Raw genomic sequence first — 11,739 nt, forward strand, 5'->3', positions numbered from 1 at the left:
TAATAAGAGCCAACACTAATCCAATGTTAGATTTACGCATTATAACATTCACAACGATGGCATAATAATTGTCACTTTATTACTGATAACACAGTGGCGACGTCACAAACTCAGAATTAAAATCTGGCACTTCAAATCTTATTTGTGATTGTGTGGTCTGTTGCTGAATTGAGTTCGCACTGTTTCAACTGTGCAAGATGAGATTGTTAGGGTAAGATTTTGCGCGTTTTTTGGAACATAATTAATGATAAACCATGCTCAAAAGGTTTGGTCTTTTCGCTTTCAATGATAACAGTAGAGCTTAAACTTCCACAAGTTTGTTTTTTTATGTGTTTATGTTGAGTCACATCATGTTTGAATACTGAGGGCTACACACCATTATTATACTATCCGAGTTATTTCCAAGTGCCTATTTCAGATTAAGCAAAATAAGGGGGAGCTTTGCCGTGAACCAGATGGCCGATCGATCTCAAACTTCTACAGGTTTGTCAGTTTATGTATTGGTGGACTACATTGAGTGCGTATACACTGCCAACAACTGTTTTTTTAGCAAAAGTGTTCCGTTCAAAATAAATTAATAAAGAAGTCAGTTAGAGGTAATGCTCGGAGCTGATAGACGAAATGGAAAAATGCTTCTCTTTAGGTTGGCGTTATTGGTTTCTTTGGCTGTGACTGCTGCCAGTCTAATCCGAGAAACAGATACTGTTGACAAAGATATTCAGTTGCTTGGAGAACTTGAAGATCTTCTGAATCGAGATGGCAACATCAAAGCATACTTCGAACCTGAAGCAGGTAGGTGTTAATCCGTTTCTTGTTTGTTTGTTTGTTTGTTTGTTTGTTTGTTTGTTTGTTTGTTTGTTTGTTTGGTGGTTGTGGGGTGTTTGTTTGGTTTGTTTGTTTGTCTGTTGGTTTTTTTGTTTTTGTATTTCGTTGTGCTTTTAGAAAAAATTAGGGGAGTGTTTGTTTGTCCGATACTGCTTGCTTCAGTTCGTTTGTTTGTTTGTTTTTTGTTTTGTTTGTTTGTTTGTTAAGATGACCTTCCCGTCAAGGGAACTTGACAAACTCACAAGGGGATATAAACACCAAGCATTAATGGTGTTTTTTAAAGGGTTTTTTTAAGAGAGAGAACTTTATGATTTTGAACCCAGAGGAGAAAATACAAGGAGGGAAGTTTCAGTTTTAGATGTGAGAGGAAAACCTTAGGGATATTCTAAGGAAAACCCACACAGTTGGGTAGGGACTGAAAACCAAATCCACTCAGTGCCCCCGGTGGAATTCGAACCAGGGACCCACAGGTGGGGGACATTGGGGAAGGAACGCACAATGCCCGTTTAAGATTCGGTTCTATACACTCAGCTACTAATCAAAATGAAATATAAATGTGGTTAAAATGCTTTCAATTAAATGACTAGTCCTATTTGACATAATCATAACAGGGCATGTCTCGCATGAACGCACCCCGGAGTCATTGCTGCGTCAGTTTAATACAGCCAAGAGATCCCCAGCAGCACTGAGAAGACTCAAGAAACTACGACAACAGCTAACAGCAAGGAATAGTGCACTGGCAGCACGGTAAGAAACCAACAATAAGAATTATGACAAATTAATGAGCAAAGCAATTGTTGTAATAAAAAGTCAATAGGCAGTGACTGACAACAAACTTACACTGGACGTGTGATGGCAAACCATCCAATCTGTACTTAAAGGCAGTGGATACTATTGGTAAATATACTTAACAAAATTATCAGCATACAACCTTACATGGTAACGAGTAATTGAGAGCTGTTGATAGTATAAAACATTGTGAGAAACGGCTCCCTCTGAAGTAACGTAGTTTTTGAAAAAGATGTAATTTCGCACTAAAATATTAAAAGACTCTAGCTAGAAGTCTTGTATTCCTATCTGAAAGCACAGAAATTCGTCCAACAAGGGTGTTTTTTCTTTCTTCATTTTCTCGCAGCTTCGATGACCAATTGAGCCCAAATTTCCACAGGCTGGTTATTTTATGCTTATGGTGGGATACACAAAGTGAGAACACTGGTCCTATGACAATTACCAGTAGTGTACAGTACCTTTAACAGTAGATTCGTTACGAATCTACATTCATGACGAATCAACACTTAACTATATACTCGTTACAAACTGAATTAATAGTTCAACAGTGACTGCCTTCAAATTGAAAGATAACATGATGTGCAAAACACAGCTGAAACATGTTATTATTTCAGTTTCCCAAAATATTTTGCAATATCTCTAGTAAAAACCTAATTGTAACCGATAAAAACATTTATGGTACTCGATAATGTTGCAAGCACTATAATATGTGATGCTAATACATTTTGTAAAATAGTTATAAATGTGACCAAACGTCATTTTGACAAAGCACAACAAAGTTTTGGGGAACCCTCTAAAGTGTAGATTCGTAACTACAATGTACTCGTTTCGGCTCGTACATTCTATCCACGAATCTACACTTTCTCGTCCTATCTCCTTAACATAATTACCATAATAGCAAGCCTGCTGAAGTATTAATTTTTCAATTAGTTGACACTGTTTCTATTTCTAGATCTAAATATAAAGCTTTGTCATCGGAAGTCGATATTCTCTTTTCAAGGATACTATTTTTTTTTTTACAGGATACCAAACCAAGAGGTAAAAGACCTAATTGGTGCGATAGATGATTCTCTAGGAAAGTCAGCCTTACGAACGACTTGTGACGCGACTACGCTAAAATTCCGTACAATCGACGGCAGCTGTAATAATCTTGGCGAACCCGAGCAAGGATCAGCTGAAACTCCATTGCTTCGACTCGTTAGCAACGCTTATGACGACGGTAAGGTTTTCGCTTACGACGATGGTACAGTTAACGCTTTATGACGATGGTAAAGTTAACGCTTTGAGGATGGTAAAGTTAACGCTTTATGACGATGGTAAAGTAACCGCCTTATGACGATGGTAAAGTTAACGCTTTATGACGATGGTAAAGTTAACGCTTTATGACGATGGTAAAGTAACGCTTTATGACGATGGTAAAGTTAACGCTTTATGACGATGGTAAAGTTAACGCCTTATGACGATGGTAAAGTTAACGCTTTATGACGATGGTATTAAGTTAACGCTTTATTACGAGGGTAAAGTTAAGGCTTACGACGAAGGTAATATAACGCTTTAAGACAATATTGTAAAGCTAACGCTAATAACAATGATTAAGTTAACACTTATGACGATGGTAAAAATAACGCCTATGACGATGGTAAATTTAACGCATGACGCGGATACTCCTGTTGACCCATATTAATTTTGGTTTTACTCTTACACCGATGTGTGTTAGCCATGTAATGTATACTCAGTACTTTCCGGAGTTCTGTGAAAAAAAATCACATGCGTATTTACTATTGTCGACCCAGTTAATTTGTTAAACTGTAGGGAATGGATATTGTGCAGTGTTTAAATTAACACCGCTATTGTTTAGTTTTAAAGTAGAACCTTCAAATCACTAATAGTAAATAGAACGATCATTATGTAAATCGATTTCTGGATGGTCAGTAATTGTCTATGAATGAAACAAATAGGATAATCTAATTCATGAACACAAAACTAGGGTACAGAATTGTCCAGATGGACATGGGCCCAATTTCATGGCTCTGTTTACCGTATGCACAGAATTTTGGCTTCTGCGCGTGCGTACTCCGCGTTACTAGGCATTCTACGTTTACAATGCTAGCGATGGGCTAGCGCAGAAATTCGGCGCTTCCACGTAAGGGAGGAATCGTGATCGTAAGCGCAGAATTCGGCGGTAAGCAGAGCCATGAAATTGGACCCTCGCTTTGTCAAAAATTTCTGCTCATTTAAAAAAAATTGTATAACCATACTTGGCCTATATGTGAAGTCCTTGCTGTGTTTATTCATCTGACTCCAAGGATGGATTTCACAAAGAAATAACACTTAGTCTTTTCTCGAGTTAGGACGAGTACTTAAGGACTAGTTTGAAGTTTTTTTTTAATAACTCCTATACGAGTGATAGGAACGGTCCGGACTATCTTTATGAAACTTACACAAGGGACCTTTATTTATTTATTTTTTTTTGAACTGTTTTTATATATGGCCTTTTTCTCGAAATGAACATAGAACAAAACAAGGATTTTAAGTACTCACTCCGCGGAAGTGCAGTGAGCAGATTTTCTAACTTCCACCCACGTAGTGGTTGAAAAGCAGGACAGTTTTTTTTTCCAGAACTGAGACGTCTGTGCGGCACCATTGAAGGCTCGGGCTACATTATGGTGCCGCACAGACGTCTCCCGAAAAGGCCGAAAAACTACTCCGGGGTAGTAGAATATATAGCAAGACAGTTCTCTAACGAACAAACTCTACCTGGCGCAGATACACACATGGTGTTACCGCAAACCAAATAATATTGATACCTCACCATGCCATGCCTCAAATCATACATAAGAATTTGAAGATTATAGTTAACGATTGCAACTTTTGGTTTCATCTGTTTCTGGCAGGACTATCTAAACCTCGTTCACGAAAAGCCGCGGGGCTGGGATCACTGCCTAATCCAAGAGCTATATCAAAACAAGTTATTGGTGGATCTACCAAACAAATTAAATCATTCACATCACTTGGAGTACACTTCGGTCAACTGACTGACCATGACCTTACAGCATCAGAGAGCCAAGAAGGTAAGCAATGTTAGGAGCATAGGGAACATGAACCGTCATTTAATGTGCTTAGTCTGTCTGTCTGTCTAGCCTGTTTCACTCCACTGCAGGAGGAAAGCCTCTTCGCCAATTCTCCATTTCACTATATCCTGCGCTGTTTGTTGCCAAGCAATGCCCCTGTACGTACTTGGTCCATCTCTCCATCTTTTGTTTTGTCGCTCTCTTTTTCTTTTCTAGTTTATTGGAGTCCAGTTGGTTGTTTTGCATGCCCACCTGTTGTCATACCTCCTTGCTAGGTGACCTGCCTGTCTCTACTTTTTTATTTAATCGTCTGAATATTATCATGCACTCTTGATTTCTTTCGTTATAGGTCCTCATTCGTCACCCTGTCCTTCTTTGTTACTCCTATCATAATACTCCCCATAGCCCTCTCTGTCACCCTTAGTTTTTTCTCAAGTCGTTTGGTGGTTGTCCATGTCTCGGCACCATACAATATGACAGGTATGGTGCTCTGATCGAATACCTGCCTTAGTATTTTAACATAAATAACATATTTATTGAAGAATACAATTTCAATGTTCCCTTTGGTATAAATAAGTGAGAAATTCAACTATAATACTAAAAGCAAACCTTTTTGAGCTGAACTTAATACACACGAAAAGCCAACGTAATTGGAGACTTTGGAACTCCAGGTGGCAGCAGGCTTACCAGGGAAAATTCAATTGTTTGCGCATTAACATGTGCATTGCATCTAGGAACACGGAACCCCAAATGGCCCTTTAAATTTTGCAAGGATTATTACTAATTAATTCAGACTTTAGGTGGAAAAAATCACAGATCAAACCAACCAATGACTCTTTTGTAGCTTTAGTCCACAAACAATTGTTTTACAACTTTTCATTTTAAGTTTTCAACAATAAATGTCTCGATGTGATCCACCATCCGCAAACACATGCAAACAAATTCATCTTGAACAATCAATGGCTGCCATGCCTAAGCTCCAGCTGTTTTGTTTAATACTCTCCCATCTTCCCTTTATGTACACAGTTGAATGTGAGGAGTGTGAGATGGAAGGCGAGTGTTTCGCCATTAGAATCTTCAAATCAGACCCAGTCTTTGGCCGCGTCCAGAAATGCTTCCCATTCATCCGGGCAAATCATGAAGAAGATCCTCAAGGTGTTCGTCAACAAATAAACGAAGTTACGACCTGGCTGGATGCTTCCTTTGTGTATGGCTCAGATGAACTCACTGCAGAACTACTCAGAGATGGTAACAAAGTATTCTTCTCAAGAAGACAGTCAGAGCACACTGATCGAAACGTCGGGTAGTACAGTATGGCTCTTCTCTGAGCCACCACTACACACAAAGAGGTTTTACATGTCACCGCGAGCCTTACTTACAAAATATTTTCACTTTTCTCAATTTTCTACTAAAAACTGCTTCTTTTCCTAATTTAAACACGGGGTTTTATCTTATATGTTCTGATCACAGATTTTGGATTGTTGAAACACTTGAAACACGAGTAACAGCGTACTGTTATCAAGAGAAGGTGTACATGTAACAAGTGTAACACAACATATGAAACAAGAGTCACAGAGTACTGCAATCAAGAGAAAGAGTACATGTAACAAGAGTAACACAAACTATGAAACAGGGGTCACAGAGTACTGTAATCAAGAGAAAGAATACATATGACAAGAGTTACACAAAGTATGGAACAAGAGTCACAGAGAACTGTAATCAAGAGCAAGGTACATGTAACAAGAGTAACACAAAATATGAAACAGGGGTCACAGAGTACTGTAATTAAGAGAAAGAGTAACACAAAATATGAAACAAGAGTAATATAAACATTAAGTTATGATCTGGTATCTTCTGATTACAGATTTCGGATTGTTGAGACACTTGACTGATGGAGTAACTGGGAGGGACTTGCTTCCTCCAAATAAAGAGCTAACCCTTTGTGCCGGAGTAGATGAAGATGCTGGTATCTTCTGCGGGCTCGCTGGGGACGGTCGGGTCGCTGAGCAGCCTGGCCTTACCTCCCTCCATACCCTATTCCTACGGGAACACAACCGCATTGCCAGACAACTCCGGGATCTTGGAGACCTCAGTGATGAGGAAATCTACCAAACAGCTCGCAGGATTGTAGGAGCAGAATGGCAGCATATCTTATACAACGAATACCTACCACAGATTATTGGAGAGACATTATACAGAACGAGTAAACTAGGCCCGAATGCGCCGTTCCAATATGAAGGGCACCAAGACGCAAGCATTGCTAACGTGTTCGCGGCAGCTGCATTCCGCTTCGGGCATACTGAAATACCTGACGTCATCATGCGTGCTTCTAAGAGATTCCAAACAGATTCCATCCCCCAAATCAAGGTGGCAGAGGCCTTCTTCAATGCTTCGTATATATTTGACGAATCAATACCTGATGGTGCAGTAGATTCTATCTTGAGAGGAATGACAATTCAACAATTGGATTTGGTTGATCGACAGCTGACGTCAGCAGTTACTGAAAACCTGTTTGGAGACCAGGATGTTAAAGGGTAAGTAGGCAGAATATATATACTGTAGAATGGTCAACTGTCTGTATCAGCAAGGGTAAAGACAGGCACTGGTCTTACAGGCCCAATGATTTCATTGATATGCCTACATTTATTTCACTGTACGTGTACGTGTACGTGTGAATTGATTGTGAATCTCCGTGTGAAATGAATGCGAGGTCAAAATATACATTATGGCGGGATCCCGCCATCCAGTCAGGCTGGTGTTTGGCGTTATTGATGAGCCTGGAAGTGTGTCGTCAAATGTTCAACTACATTGATCTATATAATAGAGACCAATGGTACGACTAGGTACCAAATATATTTCCCCCATTTCATCAAAGAGGGCGCACTGCGACTTTCTTAATCTAAGCTCTACAATTAATATGCAATTTCAAACGTGATTATTTTGTTTCTAAAGGGATGGAATGGATCTGGTATCGCTGAATATTCAACGAGCACGTGATCATGGCTTACCGAGCTACGCTGTGATACGAGAAGAGCTGGTAGGAGCTGCGCCAATTTACAAATACAGTGACCTGAAGGGAGTCATGAGCAGACGGAATATCAAGAAACTCAGAAAAGCTTATGGGTAGGTGGCAAAGAGAAGTCAGTCCGTCTGAGATACTGTCCCAAATATGGAAAAATGGAATGGGTTGGAGGGTTCAAAAGAGGGTTCAGAAGTAGTTTGTGTCGCCGTTTGTGGGGATGTGGGGGAGGGGGGTGGGGGCACAGGATCTCCGGGGGACAGAATCTCCTGCAACATAGGAAGTTTTACATTTTCACAATTCATAAAAGACAGTGACCGACCATCTCATACTTTAAAAACTACTGTGTCTAAATGCTAATATACCTAGCCTAATTACAGGTTCCAGGAGCCTGATCCAGTTCCAAAAGTTGTCACCAATTATACAAGACTTCACATAGTGTGACCATACTCTGAAAAAAGACTGCGTAAACATTTTATCAGGATAACGGGTTCCGGAAAGAGGTTTTAACAGTCGGACTTTGCGTCAGTTTGACCGAGTTCTGTGATATTTTGGCACAGATTCTAGAGCCAGCCTGACTCCGAAATGGGTCAAGCTGCACGGTCCGGATCCGGATCCGGATCAATTCAGTTTGTGAGTTCACCACTTACTCGTCCAAAAAGGTTAGGTTTGTTGATGTTGTTACTGTTTTCCCCTTCAGGAAACACGGTGTAAGAGACATCGACGCCTTCGTCGGTTTTATCCTCGAAGAACATCTACCAAATGCACTCGTGGGACCAACATTGGCTACCATCTTTGCAAACCAGTTCAGGCGACTCAAGTTCGGGGACCGTTTCTTCTACACAAACCCTCATCAATTTACATTAGGTAATTAGAAACATGATAGGCTAGCTGGAGGCGGTAATAACGCATTATAACAGGACACACAGTGTATATGTCTAACAAGAGTTTTTCCTTTAAAGGAACACGTTGCCTTGGATCGGACGAGTTGGTCTATAAAAAGCGTTTGTAACCGGTTTTTTATAAAATGCATATGGTTGGAAAGATGATTTAAAAGTAGAATACAATGATCCACACAAGTTTGCCTCGAAATTGCGTGGTTTTCTTTTTACTGTGCGAACTAACACGGTCGGCCATTTATGGGAGTCAAAAATTTGACTCCCATAAATGGCCGACCGTGTTAGTCGACGAGGTAAAAGGAAAACCGTGCAATTTCGAGGCATGTTTGTGTGGATTATTGTATTCTATTTTTACAACATCTTTCTACCCATATGCATTTTATAAAAAACGGTTACAAACGCTTTTCAAAAACCAACTCGACCGATCCAAGGCAACATGTTCCTTAAAGGACTACGTTTGAATTATGAGATCCATTCCTTTTCGTAGCACCATGTAATGGGGCAATTTGCAACCAATCAAACCAGGAACACCGGGGCGAACCCCTTCTCTCATCGATAAAGTGCACTGGGTTCTTTTACATGCGTTACACAACACATGGGACCAACGGCTTTACGTCCCATCCGAATAGGACGAAGCAATGGTTAAGTGTCTTGCTTAAGGACACAAGAGTCACGGCTGGGGATTAAGAGAAAGAGTATACATGTGACGAAGAGTAACACAACATATGGAATATAAGAGTAACTTCTTACGTGAAACAAGCGATAGAATAATGAAACACGAGTTACAGAGTTCATGTTACAAGAGTGACACATGGGTAACAGAGTATGTGTTTCTTGTGACGTCATATGGCGTATGGAAAGAGGTCAATCAACAAGTTAGGTCTGAATATTTCTCCAGGATTTCAATGTTGACCCCATATGAAGTTTTGTTTTCTGTATGTGTTTTGTTGACAGCTGAAAGAACGGAAATAAAAAAGGCGAGCATGGCCAGGCTGATGTGTGATAACGTTGAGGGCGTTACAAAGATTCAACCGTCTGCTTTCCTGGCAGCCACCGTGGACAGTGTTTCTAAACCGTGGTTTCCCTTCAAACAATTTAGGTGAAGTAACGGTTAACTTTTATTCAAGACGTAGTCAGTTCTTGCCATCATATTATTCCAAAAATCGATGGCGCTGTGTAAAACCACAAACTAAAGAAAACATGTGACCACTCTTCTCAACATACCAGGCTGAACAAAAATAAAAGTCAGCTTTTAAAATTTCATGGTAGGCCTACTATAGTGTAATAGTATTACCAACTAGGACCCATCCCCCACAACTTTGGGTTACACAGCCCAAACAACAAACAGCTTCCTTCCCATTTCCCCGACCATTGTTTAGGAGAGAGACATGATCAGCCAATATCACCCTTTAACCTAATAAATCATCCCAGGATAAGTTGAAATACCTTATAATAATATTATTCCAATTCCCCGTTTCATTTCAGACTAATTTATGCATTATTTTAACCCTTGACCTTTTGCTTTGTTATTCAGTTGGATAAAGTATCTCTTCCCTGGATGGGGAGCATCAGAGGAGGAATCGAGTGAACCAGGGTGGAAAGGATGGGGTAAGAAAAAGACTGCTCCGAGTTTACCATTGTGGAAAGAGCTTGGTGGATGGGGTGGCTCGGATGAGTCAGGGGATAGTGGATCCTCGGACGAATCCGGGAATAGTGGATCCTCGGATGAGTCAGGGCATGGTGGATGGGGTGATGTAGGGGATGGTGGATGGGGTGAGTCGTCACTTGAATCTGGAGATCCCAAGAGAGTACGCTGTAGTAATACTCAGAAAATACCCGAGCTGGATCTAAGTGTGTTTCTTTAAGTTTAGGACACAGACACTGCTTCCAGTAGACCCAAATTCGAACAGGGCCTAACTTCACAGAGCTGCTTATAAGCAGAAAATACTGCTTACTAATATTCGGCTAAGCAGAAATACCAGTCACAGATGGTACATGTGACATGATAGTTTGGCATGGTAACCTTATTCTAGCAAGCAAAATGGTGTTGTGCTTGGCTACTTTTTCTACTTAATGGGCAGTGGACACTATTGGTAATTACTCAATTACCATTACTATTGGTAACTATTGATGACAACGTAGGATCTTCTGCTAATAACTATACATCGTTAATATTATCCATATAATAAATACATTAAACTAGAAAAAAGTTTAAAGGGGAAAGAATCTACTTAGGGAATATCTTGAACAGAATGCATGAATTTCAATATGGGTTATACGTCTTATTCCCAAAACGATTTCAAAACCGAGCACAAATTCTTTTAGTAACTATATTTTAAAACAACTCAATGCAGTTATGGTATTTATAGCAGGTAAATAATTGGGTGTATATGCTTCTTATTTTTGCCCTTAAATTGCACTTTATTATTAGTTTTATTGAATAATCTTGCCTAATCGCGCGAGGCAGACTTGATTCATTTGGATAGTGAAAGGGCTGTGTGGCATATTAATTTGTTACTTGAACAATACAACAGCGAGACATTAAAATGATACTCTACAGCAAACTCTATACAATGTGTCTGTTATTCTTTTACAATTAGTTGACCAAAAAAAATAATAATTCAGGTATGCCCCCTATATAAGTGGAATTATTACGCCATTATTAACTCAAAACGGACAAAGGACTGCAACTACGGACGCATTTTTATGCACAGGTGTTAACAATTGCCTCTTATCTCTAATTAAATAATTTTGCTCTACACTGTCAATAATTTGAAGGCTGTACAGGATTTTACTATTTAGTAATTGGTTTAGTTGTGTTGCACTTCAATCAGTTACATATTTAAGTAAAATAGAATTAGCTGCTGCAAACTGCCAGCGCTTACCAAAAAGGACCAGTTTTAAATTTCTAAGCATTGCTCCAATAGAACCTCAAAAGTCTTCAATAAAACTTAATTTTGTATAAAATATGTTTCGCTCCCCAAAAAGAACAGCAACAATAACAACAACAACGATGACAGACACGACAAAAATGCCAAGATGGGATGAACGACACCAATGCCAATGACAATAACAACAGTGTCATACATGACGTCATTAAATTACACGTATGACCATCAACATTATGGGGATTACG

At 39.6% G+C, this 11,739-nt stretch overlaps 1 protein-coding gene and 1 long non-coding RNA gene across 2 annotated transcripts in view; both read left to right on the forward strand.

Annotated features, from left to right (window-relative positions):
* Positions 1 to 11,739, forward strand: part of LOC139943859 (uncharacterized) — a 295,369-nt gene that overhangs the window by 33,977 nt on the left and 249,653 nt on the right. The window lies entirely within an intron of this gene.
* LOC139944087 (lactoperoxidase-like) lies at positions 630 to 11,651 on the forward strand. Its single transcript, XM_071941044.1, has 11 exons — positions 630 to 798; positions 1,437 to 1,572; positions 2,637 to 2,833; positions 4,509 to 4,685; positions 5,712 to 5,933; positions 6,550 to 7,219; positions 7,638 to 7,808; positions 8,405 to 8,571; positions 9,558 to 9,702; positions 10,138 to 10,411; positions 11,592 to 11,651. The coding sequence occupies exons 1-11, from the start codon at positions 630 to 632 to the stop codon at positions 11,649 to 11,651; spliced, it is 2,388 nt and encodes a 795-aa protein (XP_071797145.1).

This window comes from Asterias amurensis, chromosome 11, assembly GCF_032118995.1.
Source record: "Asterias amurensis chromosome 11, ASM3211899v1".
NCBI classification, from domain to species: domain Eukaryota; kingdom Metazoa; phylum Echinodermata; class Asteroidea; order Forcipulatida; family Asteriidae; genus Asterias; species Asterias amurensis.